At 39.0% G+C, this 27,735-nt stretch overlaps 1 protein-coding gene across 1 annotated transcript in view; it reads left to right on the top strand.

The window, feature by feature from the left end:
- Window positions 1-22,716, top strand: part of IFT56 (intraflagellar transport 56) — a 48,437-nt gene extending 25,721 nt beyond the window's left edge. Inside the window, exons 10-18 of the mRNA XM_058531079.1 lie at window positions 3,410-3,465; window positions 4,712-4,765; window positions 5,690-5,753; window positions 7,710-7,798; window positions 8,010-8,093; window positions 9,036-9,105; window positions 9,905-10,011; window positions 18,226-18,359; window positions 20,356-22,716. Of these exons, the coding sequence (XP_058387062.1) occupies window positions 3,410-3,465; window positions 4,712-4,765; window positions 5,690-5,753; window positions 7,710-7,798; window positions 8,010-8,093; window positions 9,036-9,105; window positions 9,905-10,011; window positions 18,226-18,359; window positions 20,356-20,467 (770 nt within the window). The 3' untranslated portion in view covers window positions 20,468-22,716. The remainder of the gene's footprint in view (window positions 1-3,409; window positions 3,466-4,711; window positions 4,766-5,689; window positions 5,754-7,709; window positions 7,799-8,009; window positions 8,094-9,035; window positions 9,106-9,904; window positions 10,012-18,225; window positions 18,360-20,355) is intronic.
- Window positions 22,717-27,735: the final 5,019 nt, after the last annotated feature.

Raw genomic sequence — 27,735 nt, forward strand, 5'->3', positions numbered from 1 at the left:
TGGCCATGAACTCCCTTAGCTTTTGTTTATCTGGGAAAGTTATTATTTCCCCATCGTATTTGAAGGATATATTTGCTGGATAGAGTATTCTTGGCTGAAAGTTGTTGTCTTTCAGAATTTTGAATATATCATTCCAGTCTCTCCTAGCCTAAAGTTTCTTTTGAGAAATCTGCTGAGAGCCTGATGGGAATTCCTTTGTACGTTATTTTTTGTTTTTGTCTGGCTGCCCTTAATATTGTTTCTTTGTCATTGACTTTTGCTAGCTTTACTACAATATGCCTTGGAGAGGGCCCTTTCCTGTTGATATATTTAGGCGATCTGTTGGCTTCATTTACTGGTATTTCCAGCTCCTTCCCCAGATTTGGGAAGTTCTCAGCTATTATTTCCTTTAATAAGCTCTCTGTTCCTTTTTCCTTCTCTTCTCCCTCAGGATTACCTATAATCCTTATGTTACATTTCCTAATTGAGTTGGATATTTCTTGGGGAATTTCTTCATTTCTTTTTACTTTTAGTTCTCTCTCCTCCTCTATCTGGAGCATTTCTGCATTCCTATCTTCAATAATGCTAATTCTTTCCTCCATATTGTCAGCTTTGTTCTTTAAAGATTCCAGATTTTCCTTTATCTCCTCCATTGTGTTTTTATCTCCGACAATACTGATTGGTTTTTTCTTTGTGGTTTCAGTCTCTTTTGTGAAGAAATTCCTGATATCATTGAATTGTTTATCTGTTTTCTTGTAATTTGTTGAGCTTTTTTATGATAGCTACTTTGAATTCTCTGTCATTTAGGTTATAAATTTCTGTGTCTTCAGGGTTGATTTCTGGGTGCTTGTCATTTTCCTTCTGGTCTGGAGATTTAATGTATTTTTGCATCATACCTGCTGGAGTTGACTTATTTTCCTCATCCCAACAATATCTGGTTGCAGTATCCACCTGCCACCACTGGGTGGGGTCAAGGGCTGTGTATTCTGAGCCCACTGCACTCGGTGAGCACTCCAGCCAACTGGCTGAGCTGAAGTGCTGTGCATGTGGGGGGGTGGGGGGTGGGGGCTGTCTCTTTTGCCTGCCCAATCCCTGGGGGCTTCTTGTTCTTCCCTTGCCATCTGCTCTCCTGGGGTGCTCAGATGTTGATGGCACGCCTGCAACACTTCAGACTCCTCCATGTGGGAGTTTCCCACAGGCTGTGAGAGAACTTGGAGAGCGACGGTTTTCCCACAGAGGACTGTCCCTCCCCTCTCTCTCTGGGAGCCACATGGACCTGGAGTCACCAATCAGATGGGGAGGGGGAGGATTTCTCCTTACCTCTCCCCACTTCCTCTGGGGGCTCCAGCAGGTCCACTCTCAGATGCACGGCTGCGTGGGTCTCTCAGATGTCCTTTCGTGTTGTGTGAGTTTCCTTTGTTGGTATGTGAGTGTTGTTTTTGCTGTATCTTATCTGGGGAGAGTTTATGGGAAAGCTGACTCCGCCATGATGCTCTCTTAACTTAAAAGCCGTTAATACTTCCAAAAATATATTTGCAACAGTTTCATAGGACGGAACAAATTTATTGGTGCTTATTTCTTGCGCCTTTTCTCTTTATCCGCTCTTTCCTCTTCTGTTGCTTCCAACCTTCTCCTTCATTCTGTTTTTCTTTTTCCCTCTTGTTTTTCTGGTTTTTGTTCTCTACCCATTCTTTTTTTTTTTTTTGGTGAGGAAAATTAGACCTGAGCTAACATCTGTTGCCAATTCTCCTCTTTTTTGCTGAGGAAAATTGGCCCTGGGCTAACATCCGTGCCCATCTTCCTCCACTTTTCATATGTGGGTCGCCTGCCACAGCATGGCTTGATAAGTGATGTGTAGATCTGCACCCAGGATGCAAACCTGCCAACCCCGGGCTGCCAAAGCGGAGCACGTGAAGTTAATCACTATGCCACCGGGCCGGCCCCCCTACCCATTCTTTTTTTTTTTTTTTTTTTTTATAATTTTATTTATTTTTTTTTCCCCCAAAGCCCCAGTAGATAGTTGTATGTCATAGTTGCACATCCTTCTAGTTGCTGTATGTGGGACGCGGCCTCAGCATGGCCGGAGAAGCGGTGCGTCAGTGCGTACCCGGGATCCGAACCCGGGCCGCCAGCAGCGGAGCGCGCACACTCAACCGCTAAGCCACGGGGCCAGCCGCCCCCCTACCCATTCTTATTTCAGTTTTTCCATTGTTTTGCCTTCCCCTCCCTTGTAGGTCTTTTTTTCTCAGTGTCCCCCGGTGTATAATGTACATCTACATTTTCCTGTCTTTTTTTGTTTTATCATTAACTGTTTTTTATTTGCTCTAATTGTCTGCTTTTCTGTTTCTTTGTACCTCTGGCTTCTTATGAGAAATAGTATGATTCAAAGAGAATGTGATAGGGCCGGCCCCGTGGCTTAGCGGTTAAGTGCGCACGCTCTGCTGCTGGCGGCCTGGGTTCGGATCCCAGGTGAGCACCGACACACTGCTTCTCCGGCCACACTGAGGCCACATCCCACATACAGCAACTAGAAGGATGTGCAACTATGACATACAACTATCTACTGGGGCTTTCAGGGGGAAAAAAATAAAAATTAAAAAAAAAACAAAGAGAATGTGATATTTATTGCCACTAAGTAAGGTTAAAATTGTTAGACACACACGTAAAGCAGTCTTCTATCTAAAAGTTATGAGTACAGGATAGTAGCTACCACATGTTGGTGGTGGCACTCTGTCACGGACCTTGGACTAGCAGTGTGGGCCTTTTTAGGTGTATGGTAGGAACCAGTCAGACAACATATTCCTCATCAAGGAAAATGTGTTTATTAAACTAAGAACATGAACTTGCAAACAGTTTTCTCTATTTGATATATTAGCACAAAGAAATATGGTTTTGGACAAAATTAAAGAAACATATTTTATAAATTAATTTTTGTTATAAAAATTTTCAAACATAAACAAAAGTAAATAGTATGAACACCCAAACATTCATCCCAGGTTCAACAGTCTTCAAGATATTGCCAATCTTTTTTCATCTATCATCCCTCTCCCTTTTTTGTTGCTGAAATGTTTTAAAGCAAATTTCAGACTTCATCTTTTCACTCCTACATAATTAATATGTATCTCTTTTTAAAAAATGGTTGTTTTTCTTATATAATTACAATGCCATTAGTATATAATACCCAGTCCATATTCTTAGCTTGAACACTTTTTTAGGTGCTTCATAGCTTAAAATGGGTTTCTTAAGGATATTTAGTTATCTTTAGGATAACTACTCAACATTGAACTTGATGGAGAGTTAGAGGACAGATAAAAGAAATCATACTTCCCATGAATGTTTGAGTACTAAAGGATCTTATCTTTTGGGGGACTGTTTCAGAAGAGTTTGCTGGAATACAGACTAGTGTATCTACTTATTTCTTATATTTCAGATGATGTACAAGAAGCTTATAACTTAATTAAGGATCTGGAACCTACTACTCCTCAGGTAATTAAGAATGTGTCACATTTTTACTAACCAAGTTCTGTTGAAAGTAGAATTTCAGAAAGGTAGCTGGAAGGCACGTTAGAGAAGATTCCTGCTTGTAGAATCTCAGGAAAGACCATATGATTGATCTAGGAACGTTATGTGAGACTTTTGATATGAAAATGAATATTCTGGGCTTTTTCCTGTTTTTAAACTCCCTTATGTGTGGTCATTTCCTCAGAATGGTTGAGGTTGGAAAATAGTGACATCTAGAATTCTGATGAAACTAGCAATGAAACTTATCTCACTGATATAATTGTCTGTAATTTGTCTTTCTCCCTAGCTAGATGGTTAGCTCTTTGCAGTCAGAGAATAGTCTATATTGTATCTCCGGCGCTATGTACACTAGCACATAGTAGGCATTCCACTTATTGAATGAAAGACTGACTGAAAAATGTTTCCAGACCTCATGAAATCAAAACAGGTGTATTTCTCAAGTGTATTAAAAGCTTCAACATCTTTTCGTAGTGTTCTTTTTATGAGTCCTCTTAAATAAAAATACCACCCACATAAAAATTGATAAAGCTGCTAAGGAGGGTATCTATTAAAGAATAGAATCAAGTCTGAAAGGGACACAGGCGAGGCCCCAGGACTCCAAAAGAGAGAATACCTTTCAAATGGAAATCAGAGGATATATATATATATATATATATATATATATATATTTTTTTTTTTTTTTGAGGAGGGCCAGCCCCATGGCTTAGCGGTTAAGTGCATGCGCTCCGCTACTGGCGGCCCGAGTTCGGATCCCGGGCACGCACCGTCGCACCGCTTCTCCAGCCATGCTGAGGCCGTGTCCCACATACAGCATCTAGAAGGATGTACAACTATGATATACAACTATCTACAGGGGCTTTGGGGAAAAGAAAAAAAAAAAGGAGGAGGATTGGCAATAGATGTTAGCTCAGAGCCGGTCTTCCTCAGCAAAAAGAGGAGGATTAGCATGGATGTTAGCTCAGGGCTGATCTTCCTCACAAAAAAAAAAAAAAAGATGTCCACCTCATTGAAAGTGCTTTGCCAAATTGGCCCAGTCCGGATGTCTCTCTCAGGGTTAACTCTCAGGGTAGGGATAGAACAGAGAAAAGTGACTCTGGGTAACTTTTAATAATATATATAAAGTATTGAGTTGATGCAAATAATTAATTTGAAAGACATCTCATAGGTCCATATTCCTTTTAAATTAATTAGTGTTATTCTGTGTTTCCAGGAGTATATCCTCAAAGGAGTGGTCAATGCAGCCCTTGGCCAGGAAATGGGTTCGGTGAGTATGAAATCGCTGGTAACCTATAGTTTGCAAAGCTATAGTCTGTGGAAAAGATCAAAATAGATGTCAAGGTTCAACCGGCAGAAAACTTACAAATGAGCTCTTCTGCAGTTCCTTTCTGCACATCCCCAATTCAGGTTCCATTGTAAAAAGAATTCTGTGTTAGTTAAAGCCAAAAAAAGACAGCTTTAGCCCTAATAATTGCTGCTTTGTTTGAAAAAAGCCTAATTTTTAAAGTGTTTCTATCTAATAACAGCAACAACAAATCATTGCACAGCTTCATTCTTACTTTCAGTGACTTTTTTTTAACCTTATATACCTCCAAGCTGTAATTTTGGCATATGTAAAATGGGGATAATTGTTTCTCTGGGAAAGCTTGTCATGAACACAAAAACACTGTCTAAAATTAAGTGCTTATTCATCTTAATATGGCATACTAAGTTCTTTTTGAAACAAAGTGGGATATAATTAAATCCTTTTATCTCTAGCTCACTCCACAGTGCCTCATATAGTAGATAGGTAGTAGATAGTTATTGAATAAATGAATGAGTTTATTTAATAAATACTCTTTGTTATAACCATAGCTCCTACCACAAGGTCTGATATATGATAAAAGAGCAATAAATATTTGTTTTACAAGTGAGTCAGTGAATGAGTTCATTTAATGAAGGTACTTTTAGGATAGAATTTGGGGGTTGGATTTTCTTTTCTTCTTTTCTATCTAACCCTGAATAGGTTTTAATTCATATTCAAGTTATCATTATCTAGTTGCTTATGCTAATAAGAACTAGTATTGTTTGGGGAGGGATTTAGAATATGAGTATATGTGAAATCCTGACAAATATGTTAAAACCATAAAGTATAATACAAATAAAATATTTGCAGCTTATTCCTCTTTATCAACTCTGCTTTGTTTCTCAGCGGGATCATATGAAAATTGCCCAGCAGTTCTTCCAGTTGGTGGGAGGATCAGCTAGTGAATGTGGTATGTCTGAAATCTGCTTAGGAGAATGATTCCTAATTGGGGCTGGTCATATATTGATTGGGGAAGTTTGAGTCTCTGTCTAGGGATACATCTGCTTGGCTTCCCATTATGAAGTAGGAAGTCAGATACAGGAGAGAATATTGGATTAGCTCTTCTCAACATCTCAGCTAAAGTGGGATGAGAGAGTATATAAATAGAGGAGAATAAATGTATTCTTTAGTTCATGAGAGTTTTAAAAATTGGATTCTGTTTTTTATTTGAAATGTTAACTTTTATTGATTTTTCAAGAGCTCTTTAAATATTAAACTTTTTTCATGTTGTAGATTTTTTTTTTTCAGTGGGTCATTTGCCTTTTAACTCTGCCTATGGTATTTTTTCCCATATAAAAGTATTTAAATCTTATTTAATTATGTTTATCTTTTCTATAATGATTTCTTACATGGGTATCAAGTTTAGAAAGTGCTTTCTTACTCCCACAGTTATATAATATTTACCTATCCCACCAGTAGTTTTGTGGCTTCATTTTTATTATTAAAATATCGATTTCATCAGTCAAGATTCCATGTAAGATTTGAGAAAGGGCTGCTGGTTAGCGAGTATGAACCGATATGGCTGTCTGTACCAGTTGTCTACGGTCAGCCATCTGTTCTGATGAACGATATTCATGCTGAACTGGTTGTTAAATATTTTATCACCCCTGGATTTTCATTTTCTTTCAAATGTTTCACCAAAACCATTTATTTTTTTTAAATTTTATTTATTTATTTATTTTTTCCCCCAAAGCCCCAGTAGATAGTTGTATGTCATAGCTGCACATGCTTCCAGTTGCTGTATGTGGGACATGGCCCCAGCATGGCTGGAGAAGCGGTGCGTCGGTGTGTGCCCGGGATCCAAACCCTGGGCCTCCAGCAGCGGAGCGTGCGCGCCCAACCGCTAAGCCACGGGGCCGGCCCCAAAACCATTTATTGAATAGTAGTTCCTTTCCCCATTTCATCCATTCATGCAACAAAAATTTGTTGAGGTGTTGGGGATACGGCAGTAAACAAAACGAACAAAACCCCCTACCCTTGTGCAGCGTAGAGTCTATTGGGACAGGCTATAAACATAATTAATAAATAGATTATATAGTATATCCGATTGTGAAAAAAAATTGAACAGAGTGAGGAGGATGGGGAGTGCCAGTGGCAAGGGTGAGGAGTTATACTAATCCTCTGCTACCTCAAAGAGGACTTTGATGTCAGACAAAAAGTTGCTCAGGATCAGATGGTTCCATGACAAATTATATCTCCATTTGAGATTGGAAGTGCTAGATTGTCTTAGACAAATGATGATGGAAATTAAGTTGTGTTTGGGCCGGCCCCGTGGGTTAGCGGTTAAGTGCACGCACTCCGATGCCGGCGGCCCGGGTTTGGATCCCGGGCGCGCACTGACGTACCGCTTCTCCAGCCATGCTGAGGCCGCGTCCCACATACAGCAACTAGAAGGATGTGCAACTATGACATACAACTATCTACTGGGGCTTTGGGGGGAAAATAAATAAATAAAATTATTAAAAAAAAAATGCAATGTGTGGCAGGCGGCCCATCAATGGGCAGGGCACTCGGGACCTGCACACCTCTTAAAAAAAAAAAAAAAAAGTTGTGTTAGTTGAGTGTGCAAGTGTTGGAGTTGGGTGAGAGAATCAAAGCCCTGGAAAAAGATCTGGGGAATACTGTAGCCTGTGGTGCACATGTTCATTTTGGACTCTGAGAGTTAACCCCGAGAGAGATTATTGGACACCCTCAAGTACTGTGACCTCTATTATCCTAAGGTTTTGTCCACTGAACAAAATCTATAATCTAAGAAATATGCCTTGGAATACATTCCTCTCTCTAAGTTATAAAGTAACTCAAATTTCAGCAAAAGAGAACTTTAGTTTCATGAATACACTAGGTTTCTTTTCCCGTTCCATTTCAGATACAATACCAGGGAGGCAGTGTATGGCTTCCTGTTTCTTCCTGCTTAAGCAATTTGATGATGTGTTGATTTACCTCAACTCGTTTAAGGTCGGTATAGAATTTTCTAGGTGACTTTGTATACAAAATACTGTATATAATGTGTTGGAGATAAGATACTCTTAGAGATGGCCCTTTTATGGTGGCATTAGTGGCATCAGTTAATTCCTTAAAATTGTTTTTGTGTTTATCTGATATAACTGATGTTTTTATATTTTATATGTTAATTCTCAATGAGACCTGTTCTTGGGATGTTTTTCAGAGTTACTTCTATAATGATGACATCTTTAACTTTAATTATGCCCAAGCCAAAGCTGCAACAGGCAATACTAGTGAGGGTGAAGAGGTGGGTACCTGCTTTTGAAGGCATTTGAATGATTCTATCTAAAAACATCTTTTTCTCACTGAAATAAAATGTTCAAGGGTAAAGGCTTATTAAAAGTTCCTTTGATCTTAGGTTACATTAAAAAGTACAATGTGAATAGACATATATATTTTATAACCACATTAATGTTTTCCTTTTTTTGATAAATTTTATAAAAGCATGACATACATAGAGAAAAGTATACAAATCTAAGGATATAGCTTATGAGTTTTTAAAGTGTACATACCCAAATAATCAGTACCCAGATCATGAAACAGAATATTATTAGAACCCTAGAAACCCCCCTTGTCTCCTTTTTGAGTCAGTCCCTTTCCCCCAAGACTAACCACTGTCTTGACTTCTAACTCTGTAGATTGATTTATCTGAATTATTCAATTCAATTTTATTATTCAACAAATTATTCAACTTATTATTATTAAAATTCTAATTATTTTCTAATTTCCATTATGATTTATTCTTTGACTGTGGGTTATTTTAAAATGTGTTTCATGATTTTCAAATATGTTTGTTATCCTTTCAAGGTTATTTTATTTTGATTTCTAACTTAATTATATTGTGGTCATAGAATGCGGTCAGTATAACACCAGTACTTTAAAATTTTTTGAGACTTGCTTTATTGCCCAGTGGCATGGTCATAAGTTCTTGAAAAGAATATGTATTGTGCAGTTATTGATTATTCTGTTACAATCTTCTATATCCTTACCACCTTTTTGCCAGCTTGTGATGTCAATAACTGAGAGAAGCATGTTAAAATCAAATTTTGTCCTTTACTTTTCTTAGCAGCCTATATAGAATTTGGTCATCTATGAGGCTATGTTAATCATTAATCTAAGGCAAGCTGATATGGATATTTTTATTGGAAAAGCATCTTCATGTTTATTCCCTTTCTTTCTTTTCCTGCAGGTTTTCCTTTTAATCCAAAGTGAGAAGATGAAAAATGATTACATTTACCTCAGTTGGTTAGCTCGGTGCTGTGAGTCTCCTTTTAAGTGTCGCAAAGGAATCCTCTTTTTCTTCTCTGTTGCATAATCTTCTGGATAGAAATTACACTGAGCGTTTTCTAATTTTGTTTTGCAGAATGAGTAAACACTGAAATTAAGAGTCAGTAAGGGCGGCCATATGCGTGTGTTGTAAACGTTTACCCTGTAATTAATTCTACCATGCAACATGGACCTAACATGAACAGTTTTGAAAGATGCCGGGTTCTTCCTTTAGCTCTGTTAAAATTTCCACGGTCTCAGTTTATAGCATTTTTTATTAAATGATATTGTTATGCTAATTTTACCTTTTCACTATGGTGCAGGCCTGAAAAGTGGTAAAATGTCAAAAACATAATTTTTTGCATATTATATAGCCTATAGTCTCTGTCTGTCTGTCTCTTCACTTTCTTGCTCCTTTTTTTCACTTGGATTTAAAATGTTCACTGAGCATTTGAAGTCACAGGAAAATGTTAGCAATCAGATATTCTAAGTGAAGCTGAAACTATATGAGCAGGATTGATAAATGATAGGTGACTTTTAAGCAGATGAGCAAAGTGGTAACTACTGGAAATCAACCCAATCTAAAAAAAATAATTATGTGAATCCTAACGTAAACATTTTAATTGTGGTAGAGGTCTGATGGGGAACCAGCTTATGCCAACCTTGCAAGCTTTCCATGTAAGAGCTGTTTACTATTACTTTGTATATTTGGAACATAGAACCAAATCCATAGAATAGCAAGATGCAGAAGTGTATTTCTTTACATTTATAAATCTTTGTTTCTTTTTGTAGATATCATAAATAAGAAACCAAGACAAGCCTGGGAACTTTATCTCAAGATGGAAACCTCTGGAGAGTCCTTCAGCCTCTTACAGCTCATTGCTAATGACTGCTACAAGGTGAGTCTGAGTGAGACCTAAAGGGAAAATTGAAGAACAGTTTCACACTGCTGCATTGACTAAATATTAAGGAAAAGTGTCCTAGAGATTAAATGGCTATTGGTGAGAGGATATCAGGAATGTCATCCCTTTTATGAATGAACTGAACTCAGAGATAGCATTTCAGGGTTTTATATATATAAATAAACATGTATACATATAAATAAAATATGAAATAATGTATATGAAATAATGATTTAGAGAGGAGGTTTTAAATTTCTAAAGGCTGTGAATCTTTAGATACGATTTAGGTAGAGATATTCATCTGGTAGTTGGAAATTTGGTTCTGAAGCTCAAGAAAGATGTCCTCTGACATATAGAGACATAGATTTGGAGAAATCATCACCATTTCACTAGTAATTGAAGCCCTGGAAAACAGTAAGATTACCCAGGTAAGGAAGTAAAGTGAGAGGAGTAGAGAGCTGCACACCAAACCTTGGGAAATACTACAGTACAAATAGGAGACAGGAAAGGCAAAGGAACCAGAAGAAGAGAATGCAAAAGCAGTCAGATTTAGTAAAGAACGGGCTGTGTGTATGTGTTGTGTGTGTGTGTGTGTGTGTGTGTGTGTGTGTGTGTGTAGGGAATTGGAAAGGCAGGGAGGAAGAAGGAGTTTTGGGCCCTATCCTGTATATTAAAAGCTTTTTTCAAAATTAGCCTCAAATTCTGGAAATTCCTATTTTTGGAATATTTCTTCCTGTCCAAAAGACAGGAAAATGTCAGGTAAAGAGGTAAATGTCTAGTGTTAAATTAATCAATAATAGCTCATTTCAAAATGAATCATTACAAAATGAATCACCATCAATGGAAAAGGTTTTAAGACGTAGGAAACTTGAAAATGTTTAACATGACTTGGTGGATGACAGTGATGTTAAGTGAGTTAGGGGAGGCAGAGGGAAAGAAAACATTAAAAGCCAGTGATTTAGTTCAGTTTTAGATGTATTAAATCTGAAGTGTGTTTGGGGCTCCCAGATAGAGATGTTACATGTGTGAACTTATTAGGGTGAGCCTGGAGCTCAGGGGTTCATGTGAGAGGTCAGGATTAGAGATGTAGTTTTAGAAGTCAACAGTAGTTCATGGTGGTGGTGGTGGTGGTGGTGGTGGTAGGGGCAGCAGCAGTAGTACCAGCAGAGAATGGGAGAGAATGAGATTAACCAGTGAATTGGGTGAGGAACCATGTGGAACACCAGTATTTACGGGATAGAAATAGCAAGAAGTATCAGTGAAAGAGACAGAGGATGAAGATGAACAGAAAGGACAGAAAAGAAGGAAGAAGGAGAGAGAGAAAAACGTGCTTTTCATTACTCTTTTTCTTGTTCCTATTTTTTCAAAAGCCAAGGAAGGAGAATGTCAAATCTGCAACTAGATGAAGTTGCATGAGGCCTGAGAAAACAGTAGTAGGTGGAGAAGAGAATCAGATTAGAAAGCGGGTTCAGTGAGTGTACTGTAGACCACAGTCTTAAAAAATTTGAGGCTGAGGATAAAGAGAAAAATGTGATGCTAACTTAAAAGGGAAAACAGGGGGGCTGGCCTGGTGGCGCAAGCGATTGGGTGCGCGCGCTCCGCTGCGGCGGCCCGGGGTTCGCTGGTTCGGATCCCGGGCGCGCACCGACGCACTGCTTTGGCAAGCCATGCTGTGGCGGCGTCCCATATAAAGTGGAGGAGGATGGGCATGGATGTTAGCCCAGGGCCGTCTTCCTCGGCAAAAAAAGAAGAGGATTGGCGGATGTTAGCACAGGGCTGATCTCCTCACCAAAAAAAAAAAAAAAAAAGGGAAGACAGGGCTAAAGATTTTTCAGGAAGGGATTTATTTTTGCAGATGGAGAGAGAGTTCTTTTTCTTTTAGAATGAAGAGTAAGAGTGTGTCTTTAGGCAGAGGAAAAGGAGCCACTGAACAGGAAGATTAAAGATTCAAGAGAGTGGAAGCATTTTTGATGGAGTAAGACCCTAAAGGAGAAGAGCAGAGGATGGGGTTAAGATCAAAGGAAGATAACAACCTTGAAAAACAGTTTGGCGTTACCTAGTGTCTCAGTGGTCCCACGACCACCCACTAGTTCAGTGATTCTCTGGAAGAACTCATGCCACTCAACATAAAGTTATACTAATGGCTAAGATTTATCACAATACAGAAAAAGCAGGAAAATGATACGTATGGCAAAGACTAGAGAGGTCACTCGTAGGCTTGTCCTCCCTCTGTGAAGATTGCACAGTCATGTCCTTCTCCAGCTGCGAACTGCAGAGACATCTGTGAGATGTCCTTGTCCAGGAAAAACAGAAAGGACAAATAGGGAAAAATGGCAGAGTTAAGTCCTAACATATCAATAATTGCATTAAATGTAAATAGTCTAAATACACCAGTTAAAAGACAGATATTGACAGAGTGGATAAAAAACCATGACCCAACTAACTATGTGCTCTCTGTAAGAAGCTCCCTTCAAATATAACAATATAGGTAGGTTGAAAGTAACAGGATGGAAGAAGATATACCATGAAATAGTTAGGCAGTTTCTTGAGCAAACAAATATACACTTACCTACAGCCCAGCAATCACACTCCTGGCATTTATCCCAGAGAAATGAAAACCTGTATCCGTACAAATACCTATTCACAAATGTCAATAGCTGCTTTATTTGTAATAGCCCAAAACTGGAAGCAATCCAAGTGTCCTTCAGCAGGAGAATGGTTAAACAAACTGTGGTTTGGCATGGAATACTACTCGGTAATAAAAAGGAACTGTGATGACAAGCCTGATTCCCTTTTTTGAAGTTTGACTGATGACAGCTTTTAAGCCTCACCCCTCCCTCTTCCCCTTGTGCCCACATCTGGACAAAATGATAAGAAAGCCTGGGTACTCCCTTTTCTGGCGCCATTGGGTGATTCAAACTACACAAGCCCCTGCCCGTGCTCAGGTGCCCTCACCCTGACCCCACCTCCTAACCACAGTAAAAACCCAGTCTCCTTTTCATGTTCTCTCAGGCTGTTTTCAACCTGCTTGAGAGGCCTGCCCTACTCTCCCCAGAGACCTCAATTATATAAGAAACCTTTTCATACCCTCTTGGTGTGTGTGTGCCATCATCATTCTCGAATTCCAAACCAAACTTTGGGTGGAGGACCCTCCTGCATTTTCAGGGTTATACAACAAGAGCGCACTATTGATACATGCAATAGCTTAGGTTAACAAAGAATAACAAGGATATTATGCTGAGTGAAAAAAGCCAATCTTAACGAGTCCCATATTGTTTGATTTCATATATATAACAAGCTTGAAATGACAAAATTTAGACATGTAGAACAAATTAGTGATTGCCAGAGGTTAGGGACAGTGAGCAGGGAGGGGAGTGTATGTGACTATAAAGGGGCAGCACAGCTTTGTGCTGATGGAATAGTTCTTTATCTTGATAGAGGTGGTGGTTATATGAACCTACGCATTTGATAAAGTGACAACTATACATACACGTCGTAGCGATGTCTGTTTCCTGGTTTTGATATTGTACTATAGTTACATAAGCTGTAAACGGGGGAAATTGGGTTAGAGGTACATGGGATTTCTCTGTACTATCTTTGTAACTTCCTGTAAGTCTATATAATATCAAAATAAAAAGTTTTTAAAAAAGGAACCAAGTAGAGCTATATCCAGCAATATAGATGAAGCTTAAAAACATATGCAAGACACAAAAGAGTATTTACAGTATTACTTCATATAGATAAAGTTCTGAGAGGCAAAACTCAATTATATTGTCTAAAGATGTATACACAGGTGATAAAAAAAAGTCAAAGAACTGATGACCATAAAAGTTCGATTAGTAGCTACTTCTGGAGGGAAGGAGAGGGTTCTAGTCTAGAAGTGACACAGAGAGAGCTTCTGTTTTGCTGTTGATGTTTTGTTTCTTGACCTGGGTGGTGCTTACACTTGTATTCACGTTATACAGGCATACCGCTGAGAAATTGTGGGTTCAGTTCTAGACCATTGCAATAAAGAAAATATCACAATGAAGCGAGTCACATGAATTTTTTGGTTTCCCAGTGCATATAAAAGTTATGTTTGCACTATACTGTAGTCTGTTAAATATGCAGTAGCATTGTGTCTAAAAAAACAATGTACATACCTTAATTAAAGAATTCTTTATTGCTAAAAAATGCTAACCATCATCTGAGCCTTCAGCGGGTGGTAATCTTTTTGCTGGTGGAGGGTCTTGCCGCGATGTCAGTGGCTGCTGACTGATCAGGGCGGTGGTTGCTGAAGGCTGAGGTGGCTGTGGCAACTTCTTAAAATAAGACAACAATGAAGTCTGCAGCATCTATTGACTCTTCCGTTCACAAATGATTTCTCTGTGGCATGCGATGCTGCTTGATAGCATTTTACCCACAGTAGAACTTCTTTCAAACTTGGAGTCAGTCCTCTCAAACCCTGCCTCTGCTTTATCAACTAAGTTTATCTAATATTCTAAATCCTTTGTCGTCATTTCAACAATCTTCACAGCATCTTCACCAGGAGTAGATTCCATCTCAAGAAACTGCTTTCTTTGCCATCAATAAGAAGCAACTCCTCATCTGTTAAAGTTTTATCATGAGATTGCAGCAATTCAGTGACATCTTCAGGCTCCGCTTCTAATTCTAGTTCTCTTGCTGTTTCTTTCTTTCTTTTTTTTTTTTTTGTGAGGAAGATCAGCCCTGAGCTAACATCCATGCCAATCCTCCTCTTTCTGCTGAGGAAGACTGGCCCTGAGCTAACATCCGTGCCCATCTTCCTCCACTTTATATGGGACGCCGCCACAGCATGGCCTGGCAAGCGGTGTGTCGGTGCGCACCCGGGATCCGAACCCGGGGCCACCAGCAGCGGAGCGTGGGCACTTAACTGCTATGCCACGGGCCGGCTCCTCTCTTGCTGTTTCTACCACATCTGCAGTTACTTCCTCCACTGAAGTCTTGAACCCTTCAAAGTCATCCACGAGGGTTGGAATCAACTTCTTCCAAACTCCTGTTAATGTTGGTATTTTGCCCTCTTCCGATGAATCACGAATTTTCTTATTTATTTATTTATTTTTTGTGTGAGGAAGATCGGCCCTGAGCTAACATCTGCCAATCCTCCTCTTTTTTTGCTGAGGAAGACTGGCCCTGGGCTAACACGCATGCCCATCTTCCTCCACTTTATATGGGGCGCCGCCACCGCATGGCCTGACAAGTGGTGCGTCGGTGCATGCCCGGGATCCGAGCCGGTGAACCCCGGGCCACCACAGTGGAGCGCACGCACTTAACTGCTTGCACCACCGGGCCAGCCCCACGAATTTTCTTAATGGCATCTAGGATGGTGAATCCTTTCCAGAAGGTTTTCAGTTTACTTGGCCCAGATCCATCAGAGGAATCACTATCTATGGCAGCTATAGCTTTACAAAATGTATTTCTTAAATAATAAGACTTGAAAGTCAAAATTACTCCTTGATCCATGGGCTGCAGAATGGATATTGTGTTAGCAGGCATGAAAATAACATTAATGTCATACATCTCCATCAGAGCTCTTGGGCGACCAGGTGCATTGTCAGTGAACAGTAATATTTTGAAAGAAATCTTTTTTTCTGAGCAGTAAGTCTCAACAGTGGGCTTAAAATATTCAGTAACCCATGTTGTAAACAGATGTGCTGTCATCCAGGCTTTATTATTCCATTTATAGAGTACAAGCAGAGTAGACTTAGTATAATTCTTAAGGGCCCTGGGATTTTCGGAATGGTAAATGAACGTTGGCTTCAACTTAAACTCACCAGCTGCATTGGCTCCTAACAAGAGAGTCAGCCTGTCCTTTGAAGCTTCAAAGCCAGGCACTGACTTCTGTCTAGCTATGAAAGTCTTAGATGGCATCTTCTCCCAATATAAGACTGTTTTGTCTACATTGAAAATCTGCTGTTTAGTGTAGCCACCTTCATGAATTGTCTTAGCTAGATCTTCTGGATGAGTTGCTGCAGCTTCTACATCAGTACTTGCTGCTTCAGTTTGCACTTTTATGTTATGGAGATGGCTTCTTTCCTTAAACCTCATGAACCAACCTTTGCTAGCTTCATACTTTTCTTCTGCAGCTTCCTCACCTTTCTCAGCCTTCACAGAATTGAAGAGAGTTAGGGCCTTGCTCTGGATTAGGCTTTGGCTTAAGGGAATGTTATGGCTGGTTTGATCTTCTATCCACTAAAACTTTCTCTATATCAGCATTAAGGCTGTTTCCCTTTCTTATCATTCATGTGTCCACTGGAGTAGCATTTTTAATTTCCTTCAAGAACTTTTCCTTTGTATTCACAGCTTTGCTAAGTGTTTGGTGCAAGAGGCCTAGCTTTCAGCCTATGTCAGCTTTTCGACATGACTCCCTCACTAAGCTTAGTCATTTCTAGCTTTTGATTTAAAGTGAGAGACGTGTGACTCTTCCTGTGAACATTTAGAGGGCATCGTAGGGTTATTAATTGGCTTAACTTCGATATTGTTGTGTCTTGGAATAGGAAAGCCTGAGGAGAGGGAGAGAGACGGGGGACGGCCAGTTAGTGGAGCAGTCAGAACACACACATTTATTAAGTTCGCTGTCTTATATGGGCGCGGTTCCTGGTGCCCCAAAACAATTACAATAGTAACATCAAAGATCACTGATCACAGTCACCATAACAAATATAATAATAATGAAAAAAGTTTGAAATATTGCAAAAATTACCAGAATGTGACACAGAGACACGAAGTGAGCAAATGTTGTTGGAAAAATGGCGCCAATAGAGTTGCTCAATGCAGGGTTGCCACAGACTTTCAATTTGTAAAAAACACAGTATCTGTGAAGTGAAATGAAGCAAAGCACAATAAAACGAGGTATGGCTATAAGTCATTAAACTGCACATTTATGTTTCATGCACCATTCTATATGTGTGTTATTTCACATACGCACTCACAAATTTTAAGAGAACTTAGGAAGAAGGATTAACCTTAAAAAGGAATAAGAACACTTCTTCCTGTGAGATAGGCAGAAAAGAGGGAAGGATGAATGAAGGTATAAGTATGATTTGAACTGAAGGGAGGAAAGTTGTATTTTCTCTATGAAGTATAGAAAAATGTTAAGAATGTGATAGAGATCTTAAAGAAATTGGCGGGGCCGGCCCCGTGGCTTAGTGGTTAAGTGTGCGCGCTCTGCTACTGGCGGCCTGGGTTCAGATCCGGCGTGCACCAATGCACCGCTTGTCCGGCCATATTGAGGCGGCGTCCCACATACAGCAACTAGAAGGATGTGCAACTATGACATACAACTATCTACTGGGGCTTTGGGGAGAAAAAGGGGGAAAAAAAGGAGGAGGATTGGCAATAGATGTTAGCTCAGGGCCAGTCTTCCGCAGCAAAAAGAGGAGGATTGGCATGGATGTTAGCTCAGGGCTGATCTTCCTCACAAAAAAAAAAAAAAAAGAAAGAAAGTGGCAAAAGTTTAGAACAACAGTTTACAGGATTGGAGAGGTAACTAAACCACAGTGAGTAAGGAGGATTGCCTAGCAGTTTGAAGCCTTCAGTGAAATTGGTAAATGTACATTTATGAGTGCCAGTCAAGAAAACTCATCTAAGCAAAATTTAATGGTATTCAGCATGTCCTATGAGGCCAAGGAAATGTATAGTATATTTGAGAAAGAGGTCTGTCAAAATGAATTAAATGCTTAAAAGATTTGGTGTTTAGAGTAGTGGTCAGTATACATCTATGCAGTCAGAATTTAGGAACAGGGTCACAGAAGCACCATCCTCTTGGGTTGAATATGATCGAATTAGCTTAAAATGAATGATGGTAGTCATCTACAGAATGTATTGCGGAAACATGAAAAATGCCCAGTTCAAATCATAGTCATCTGAGTTTATCCTAAAGATTAGACTACAATTAGAAGAAATGACAAATGTGTCGATTATAGCAAAACTTGACTATGTGTAGAAAAAAATGTTATATTATTGAAAACTGAATGAAGGCAGGCTGATTTAAATTGAACCCGTGTACCCAAACTATGATTTTCCTTCTTGTTTTAATAAGGAATTGAAATGTATCTAATTTGCTAACTGAAAATGTAGTCATTACCCGTGCACTTGTTTCATACAGTTCTATTTCATGGTATCTTTACATTTAGTTTCATTCGGTGCAACCTTTTAACTACAAGTATTACCACAACACTTTCTTTTTTTCAGATGGGCCAGTTTTACTATTCAGCCAAAGCATTCGATGTCTTAGAGAGACTGGATCCCAACCCTGAATATTGGGAAGGCAAGAGAGGTGCCTGTGTGGGCATTTTCCAAATGATCTTAGCTGGGAGAGAACCCAAGTAAGTAGACAGACAAGAACACTACTTCTTCATTTGCTGGTTTGTGGGTGAAAGAATTGTTTTCTTGGATGACATCTTCTGAAAACTCAAAATTATAATGATGTTTTAGAATGATAAATAAAAGTTTAAGATGTTTTATATTTCTATCTGACCTTTTTCCTCCAAAAATTTTTAATTTTTTAGAATCAGATCATTCTAAATCATACATACTGGGGACATTGAGTATACTACAGCTGTCAAATATAAGAGCAAGATACATATTTAGCTGCAATATGAACTGCCATTTTCATAAACAAAGTCTTTTTCAATCTCTTCTACGTTTTTGCCTGTTGGCTTTTTCTTGTATGTTTCAGTTTAGGCCTCAAAGAATTAGGAATGGAGTGGGTGTGGTCGATAATTCTTTCTTTTTTCTTTTGTGCTCTCATATTCTAGGAAATACTGAGACTTAGATCAAAATTAAGTGGCATATAGCTCCATTTGTAACAAAAATTAAAATACTTAAAACTAAATTCAGTTTTCAAAACATAACTTCATGGAATGTATTCGTTACTGATGTATGAGTAGGAGATGTGATTATTTTATAAGTAAATAATCTATCAAAAATTACTTCCCGGGGGCCGGCCCAGTGGCACCAGCGGTTAAGTGCGTGTGCTCTGCTGCGGCGGCCCGGGGTTCACCAGTTTGGATCCCGGGCGTGCACCGATGCATTGCTTGGCAAGCTATGCTGTGGTGGCGTCCCATATAAAGTAGAGGAAGATGGGCACGGATGTTAGCCCAGGGCCTGTCTTCCTCAGCAAAAAACGAGGAGGATTGGCAGATGTTAGCACAGGGCTGATCTCCTCACAAAAAAAAACAAAATTACTTCCTGCCTTGTATCTACTTCCAGTCCTAAATAAAAGTTCAAAAGAATTTGCTTAGGTAAAAGAAGATGTTTGAGGGAAAAAAGCAGAAAATATCAGGGAACTCTTAGGGAAGAGGATCAATAAGCAGTCACCTATAGATGTGATAAGGTAATAGGGAACTTTTGGTATGCATTACTTAAAACATGAATTTTAATTTTAATTAAATTTAAATGACTTAAAACATAAATACTGGGCATTTGCCAAATCTTGGTTCTTAACTTTCTTGTCTTCTGTATTTATTAATATATTATTATTTTTTTCTTTCTTTCTTTTTTTTTTTTGTGAGGAAGATCAGCTCTGAGCTAACATCCATGCTAATCCTCCTGTTTTTGCTAAGGAAGACCGGCTCTGAGCTAACATCTATTGCCAATCCTCCTCCTTTTTTTTTTTGGCCCCCAAAGCCCCAGTAGATAGTTGTATGTCATAGTTGCACATCCTTCTCGTTGCTGTATGTGGGATGCAGCCTCAGCATGGTCGGAGAAGCGGTGCATCGGTGCGTGCCTGGGATCCGAACCTGGGCCGCCAGTAGCGGAGCGCATGCACTTAACTGCTAAGCCACGGGGCCGGCCCAATATATTATTTTTCTTGAAGAAATCATCCATTCCTCTGGCTTTGTAAAATTTTACAAATATGGCAGTGACACCCAGTTTAAGGTGATTACCACCTTAAACAGGAGAAATCTGGGACTCAGACAAGTTAAGTGACTTGTTAGTATGGAGCTAGAATCTGAACGTACCCTTTGAACCCAGCTCCTTGATATACCCTCTTTCTACTCTGTCATGCCGAATAAGCATAGAAATGGAAATATTTATGTCATATTAGGACAAAAAAGTTTAATAGCATGTATACAGATAGTGTAAGTAAACAAGGAAAACTTGGGTTGGTGAGAAGGATTTCACAGAATTTCCATTTTACTATGCCACCATAAGAGTAGAAGGCTAGGAAGTTTGTAATTCGTTTATGAATACACAGTGAAAGAGTCTATTACCAAAAATGCCCTACAAGAAGTATATGAAGAACACTTACAAGTTTCTTTTACTTATTAATTTGCATTCTTTGCTGAAACACTTTGTCCTTTCAAATCTCTTCCTCAGAGAGACCCTTCGAGAAGTGCTCCATTTACTGAGAAGCACTGGTAACACCCAAGTGGAGTACATCATCCGCATTATGAAGAAATGGGCCAAGGAAAACAGAGTGCCTGTCTAAAGTCGCTCCAGAGTCCTCAGGAACAGTCAGCACTTTGACATAAACTTGGAAATCATCTTGCTCAAGTTGAATGTAGGATGCAGGGCTCTGTTTTATTGACATTTCCTTCCTTGCCCTTCGAGCCTCAAGATAGTGACTGGCTTGCTTAGACCTAGCCTCCTGGTTGAACTAAGAGGCGTAGTCTGTGCTGTGGCTCTGGTAAGATCTGACTAGCAATAAGACTTTGGACTTGTCTGGTGCCTTTTTTCCAAAAATACTCCGAGTCCTCTTATGTAATTGACTGACTTGAAGGAGAATGGCATAACATTTTTTTTATATTAGCATTCCACAGCATTTTCTCCTAGCTGCAATAACAAATGCCTTTAATACTCAAGAGTCACCATCATTCTGTCATCTTAATTTTAGCCATCCATGTACATTATCCCATTTTACTGGGGAATTCCATAGAGTTTTGTATTGCATCATTGAATCTTGATGCAGAGATTATAAAGATTAGAATCTTGGGAGAGCAGAGGTTATAAATAGCCATGTGATTCTAAGAATGGCAGTGAGATCCTTTATCAGACTGTCCAGTCATTAATAGATAATAGACTTATGGGATTACTCTTTCAGTAATTGAATTCTTGATGATAACACCATGTTACAGTGGAGTAACATGAGTATTGCAGTTGTTTAAAAAGTCAGTACTATGAAAAAAGTCTGTGTGGTACATTTAAAGGTATTCAGGAAACAAAGTATACAAATCTCATTAGTCACGTCTTCATTATCTTTTAGTTAGCAAAACAACTTAGGTTTTTTCTTCATGTATCTTGCTGAATAAACATCAATTTTGAAAGTAGGGCTACAAAGATTATATATATGCATTGTGGCCATTTATTAATGTAATGATAATAGACATGGATTGTGTGGAGCCCTTTGAGGGACCTCCTAATGGCTGGATTCTCTGTCCTAAGTCATGTTCCAGCTTCATGTTTCTGAGCTCTCGCATCATGAACCTATTATACAACTGAGCACTTTTAGGCTCACAACCTATTTTCAGGAAATAAACATACGTGTTTTTATGTACTAGAGTACCTTTGTTTCTACACCATATAATTTTTTTCTGTTAGTCTAAGGTACCCAGTATTACACGTGTAGATAGTGCAGAGCCATCCCTATCCAGCATGAGAACTGAAAAAAGTCATAATTCCTTGAAGCACTAAAGACAAGAATTCCTGTAAGCCCAGCATCAGTTGTTCCACCTAGACCCCCAACATCCACTGTGGATGGGGAAGTTGTGCCGAATGGAGCTGGGAACGGGGCAGGAGTCAGCGCAGCAAAGGAGAACACAGCCACAGCAGATGGCCTTTCCTTGTGGACGGTTGCAAGGGCTTCTTTCAGCTCCGCTCAGGAAGATGGCCAGTTTTCCTGTCTTTTATCTTAGACCCAGGTCTGATCAATTCAGAGCGCAAATCAAAATAAACTGGCCTGAATAACTGAATTTTAGAAAACAAAGTTGCATCATTTTTCATATGCTAAAGTTTCTCTGTTTCCTTTTATGTTGTTCCTACTTTTTCAATAATTGTTTCTCAACATCTAAGATACTAGGTGGGTCAGATCTGGGCAGAACCTGCTACAATTTTTAGAATCTTTGTGATTCTTACTTACCTCACTTAAAATATTAGGAGACATAATAGTGGAAAAAGACAGGTGGAACTCCTTAGTGGCTTTTGGCAATGAAATTTGTCTTCCAGTTAATAGCTATTATTTTCAAATTTCTTATACTCGAAAAGCTTTTCCATTGATGGTGATTTACTTTTAAATGAGCTTTTGTTGAATTTAACACGCTAGCTTCTCCCTGCCATTTTCCTGTCTTTTGGGAAAAAACAGATATTCCCAAAATAGCAATTCCCAGAATTTTAGATTAATTTTTTTTAAAGTTTTTAATCTATAGAATTGAGTAAAAAAACATAAAGACTAGTTTAAGAGAGATACCATCCAATTCTGTTATTAAGGATAGCTACTTCTGAAATGTCTTGGCACAGTCTCAAGATTGCAGAGTAGTGTTGCACGGCTGTTTTTCTTACATGTGATGATATAGGAGAGAGGACAGTCCAGGCTTAGGACTGTAGTGTAATGTGTACGGTTTGTAGCATCAATGTACTATTTATAGGCTGTAGCAAATGGAAAAAATTTTTAAATTATTTTTATACTTCAAAAGAATTATTATGTTCTACTGTAATATATTCAAATTAAAGTTTATTATTTGGTTCTTATTATGATATTCTGCTGAGTGTGGTGAGTGTGGGTCCTGGGTGTGTCATGTGCCTTCTCCCCTTTCTTTTCTGATCCCAGAGTGAAGGGGAAAAAACAAAGTTTTGAGCTCCACAAGTTGCTCTTTATCAGAGAGGAAAGTAGATAGGCCCTAAGAAGCCCTGTCTGCTAAGGCTCATGGTTGCTGCTCAGTCGTATTAGGTTTGGGTCTTGGCTGAGTTACAGCCCATTCCAGAAGTTGTACGACGAGTGTGTAGTACAATGCCTCACACATAGGCTTGTTGACTGAATAAATAAACATATAGGGGCCAGCGCGGTGGCACAGGGGTTAAGTGCACGCATTCCGCTTCCTCGGCCCAAGGGTACGCAGGTTCAAATCCTGGGCACGCACCGACACACCGCTTGTCAAGCCATGCTGTGGTGGCGTCCCATATAAAGTAGAGGAAGATGGGCACGGATGTTAGCCCAGGGCCAATCTTTCTCAGCAAAAAAGAGGAGGATTGGCATCAGATGTTAGCTCAGGACTGATCTTCCTGAGCTTTGACATTAGGAACAAAATATTGAGAGATAAAATAAGGCAGTGGGAATGTTTGTATCTGTGTAAATGGGATACCTCCTGCCTCTTTTGGGAGAAGCAATCAGAATGGATCCTGAAACTCAGCAGCTAGCAAGATGCCCAGGCTTCTGCCGTGTGTGCAGCACATGCAACATACATCCAAGTACACAGAAGCCAGAGGGCTGCTTTCCTCCTTTATGGCTTGGTAGACTTAAAAAGTTGCAAGCAAGTGGGTATTATATCCCAATAGTTACACCTGCTTTCTAATGGCAAAAATGAATTAGCGATTTACTAGTACCTATATTTAGGACTCTCTTAATATGACTTAGATGAAGTCATCTCTCTTCTTCATCCTATAAAATATTTCTATTCTAAAGTTTATACATATATTATGATAATGTTCAAAAAAGTATTCTGCCTATTTAGAGATGCTCTCAAGCAGAGCTAGACACCCGATGATGTGCCTGTAACCTCCCTTCACTCTGGACTGTAGGAGTGTGTGAAGAATATAAGAGAGCACACAGTAGAGCACTGGATGGATACAGTCAGCTGATGTGTGTGTGGTGAGTGTGTAGTGCAGAGAAAAGTTTGCACTTGTTTTTGCATCAGAACCCTTTCTTTAAATAAAATCCAGATGCCAAATACAACTAGGGACTGCCCTGGTGGTCGGGGCAAAGCAGGGGGCAAGGAAGCAGACACAGCAGGTCCACCACTCAGGCTGCCCCTCTCAGGGCAACACAAGTTTACAAACTTCAGATACAGGGAATAAGTACCCTGCCAGGTGAACCTTAGGTGAGAGGACAATGGGAAGCACAGATTTCAGCATCTGTAACATAAACTATGGATGCATTTTATCTGATTTGATTCATCATATTTTTTGTATATTCATTCATGTATTTGTGTATTTATTTGGTCATTTACTTATATCCCACTGTGTTTCGGAAAAGATTTGAGATAAATTAACAAAATATATATAACAAAATATGAGTAGATAGAAGGCATTTAAGAGTAAAGGAAGCCAAGAGTAAAGTTCATTCACGTACCAGAATTACTAAAGGTGGGCCAGAAATTCACCTTCAAGCTTCCTACCCACCAAAGCAAAGGGTGAAACACAACCAGATACAAAATTCACAGTCCATCTGTGTGACTGAACTCCCTACGGGGAAGAAAAAACTAGGTTCTCAGTGATCTCTGATTGTTCACAGGATTCTGAATTAGGTTTTCTGCACTATAAATTAGATAAAACTATATGCTTAACAAAAATTTCGAGGGAGTCTTATTGCTTCTCTAAACTTGTCAGGTCTTTCCTATTGCATATAGTTAAATAATTACACTTGCCCTTCTATTTTTAATTTCCTCTATAAACATACAATGATACTCTCCCTTGCCAGTTTTTGACTGAGGAATAGTTATTAATATGGTGGGTGCTAAGACACGTTATTCAAGTTTTAAAAAGTACAAGTGTATTTTAGGATGAAAATGTAGGTAACAGTGATCTAAAGAATAATTGCAAGGTACTATAAAAGTACTGAAATGATGGGATAGTATAGCTTCCACGTTTACTGAGGAAATTCACAGGGAAAAACATTATTGAATAGGTTAAATAGAAAAGGCTACATGGGGGAAGTGAATCTTAAGCTGAAACTTGAAGTATAGAATTTAACTGGGTAGAGAATAAGTAAACAATTATGTCAGATGATAAGAGCATAAATGAAGCCATGAGTAATATTTATAGATGTTTACTCTTTAATTGTTTCTACTCTTTATCTATTTTCATATAGAGGTTAATTTGTTCTTTGAAAAACAGTATGGACTTATTTGTAAACTTGCAGTTTCATACTATGACTCGACAATTCCACGCAGGTATATGCCCAAGAGATACTCCTGTACATGTACACCAGGAGATAGGTACAATAATGGTCCTCGCAGCACTGTCCCCAGGAGAATCCTGGAAACAATCCAAGTAACAATGGACAGGAGAGTGGATAAATAAACTGGTAAAGTCACAATGGAATATTATACAAAATAAATGAACTACAGCCTTCTGCAACAACATGAATGAATACTAGCAATATATTGCTTACTGCAGTAACTTTTTATAAGGTACAGACAACTCAAATATAAATATACAATCAAAAGGGAAGCAGGAGGATGACGAACAAAGAAGTCCGGATGGTGGTTACCAGGAGTGGGGGAGGGGTGGGGGTGGAGGGGAGACCACACAGATAGGTCAGTTATTGTCAAGGTTCTAATTTTCATGCTGAGTGGTGAGCCACAGGAGTTTATGCCTTAAAGAAATAAACTATAAATAAATATACTATTAAAAATAAATTATAAAAAGTTAAATAAAAGAGGAACAATGGTGAGCGTGCAGCTTGAACTAAAAATTATGACCAACCCAATCCTGTGTATCTGAGGTAAAACAAAACAAAAACATCTAAATTTATGACTAAAAGAAATACTCCTAAATGTAAGCCATGATTATCTTCAAATGATGAAATTAGGTAACTGTACTTCATATCCTTATTTTCTTTCTCTATTTTCCAATTTTTCCACAATGAACACGGTACTTACATTACCAGAAAAAGACCATTAAAATAATTTTAAAATATTTTTTAAAACCAAAGAGATCTTCAGTTTATACTTAACAAAATTAATAATTCCTTCATATCAACTAATACCCAGTCCTTATTCAAATTTCCCCAATTGTCCCCAAAATGGTTTACTAGAATTAGGATCCAAACAAACTAAGTCCAGTATTGCACGAAGCTGTTATATGCCTTACACTTGTTTTTTTAATAGACATCCCCTCCCCACTTTTCCCCAAGCCATTGATTTGGGAGAAACTTGGGTCATTTGTGTTATGGAATGTCCCACATTCTGAATCTGGTAGATTGCTTCCTCGTAGCATTGTTGAACTTGTTCCTATATCAGTCAAATTGCCTTTAAACTGATAGTTAGATCTAAAGACTGAGTAGATACAAGTTTAGTTACTTCATGCTTCTTAGGTGGTGGTGTGTGCTCCCTACTGTAGGATGTCAGGAGATTCATAATGTCTGCCTCTCCCACTTTAGAAGGATTCTATTCTTCTCATTAGTAGACCTGTATTGCAAAAAATTGTAGTCAGTTATTATTATCTTTTAATTTCATCAATAAGAAATTTGCGGAAATTTGTTTTTTCTCTTGTCGTGAAGTAGCTACATAATACTCTCAATTTTGCCTCTTGGCCTGCAAAGCCTAAAATATTTACTATCTGGCCCTTTCCAGAAAAGTTTTGTTGACTCCTGCTCTAGAACGTTGCTATATCTGCCTAGAGTGAGACTTTCATGCAAGGTACGGTTGGAATACTTAAAAAGACAAATTGTTGCAACTTCATTGAGCTTCCATACTGTATGATTCCACATATTTGAAGTATCTAAAGCAGTCAAATGCATAGCAGCAGATATACAATGTTATAAACCAATGTTACTGCAATAAACAAAAAATTAAAAAAAAAATGCATAGCAGCAGAAAGTAAAATGGTAGTTACCAGGGGCTAGAGAGAGGGTTGGGAAAAGGGAATTGTTAATTTTTTTTTTTTTTGTGAGGAAGATCAGTCCTAAGCTAACATCCACGCCAATCCTCCTCTTTTTTTGCTGTGGAAGACTGGCCCTGAGCTAACATCTGTGCCCATCTTCCTCCACTTTATGTGGGACACCGCCACAGCATGGCCTGACAAGCTGTGCGTCGGTGCGCGCCCAGGATCCAAACCCCAGCCGCCAGCAGCAGAGCACGAGCACTTAACTGCTACGCCATGGGGCCGGCCCCAGAATTGTTTAATGGGTATAGAGTTTTAGTTCTCCAAGATGCAAAAGTTCTGGAGACCCCTTTCACAACAATATGAAGATAAGATACTTAACACTACTGAACTGCACACTTAAAAATGATTAAGACGGGGGAATGCTGAAGTCACTTACACCAAAGTCACAGAGTTAGTAAGCAGAAGTCTCAAAAACAGAACCAAAGCAGATATTTTCTAATCACAATATCATAAAAGCAGAAGTTAATAATAAAACCAGAAAACTAAGAACCCTGCCGCCTAAACATTTTTTTTAAAAAAAGGAAAAGAAAACCCCAACTAACCAACCAACCAAAAAAACCCCCAAACAAATAGCAAACAAAAACCTAGAAAAAAACCTCACTCTTAACTTTTGAGTAAAAGAGAAAAATCCAGACTGTATCCAAACGGGATTAGCAATAAAGCTCAGCGGACAGGGTAAGGTCTTGAATCCTTATATTAATAGACTGGAAAAATAAAAACGAGCTACTTAAGCTATCTTATCAAGAAGTAATAGGGGCAGGCCTGGTGGCACAGCGGTTAAGTGCATGTGCTCCGCTGCGGCAGCCCAGGGTTCACCAGTTCGGATCACGGGCACACACCGACGCACTGCCTGCTAAACCACCCTGTGGCAGCGTCCCA

Source organism: Diceros bicornis, chromosome 3 (genome assembly GCF_020826845.1).
Source record: "Diceros bicornis minor isolate mBicDic1 chromosome 3, mDicBic1.mat.cur, whole genome shotgun sequence".
NCBI classification, from domain to species: Eukaryota; Metazoa; Chordata; class Mammalia; order Perissodactyla; family Rhinocerotidae; genus Diceros; species Diceros bicornis.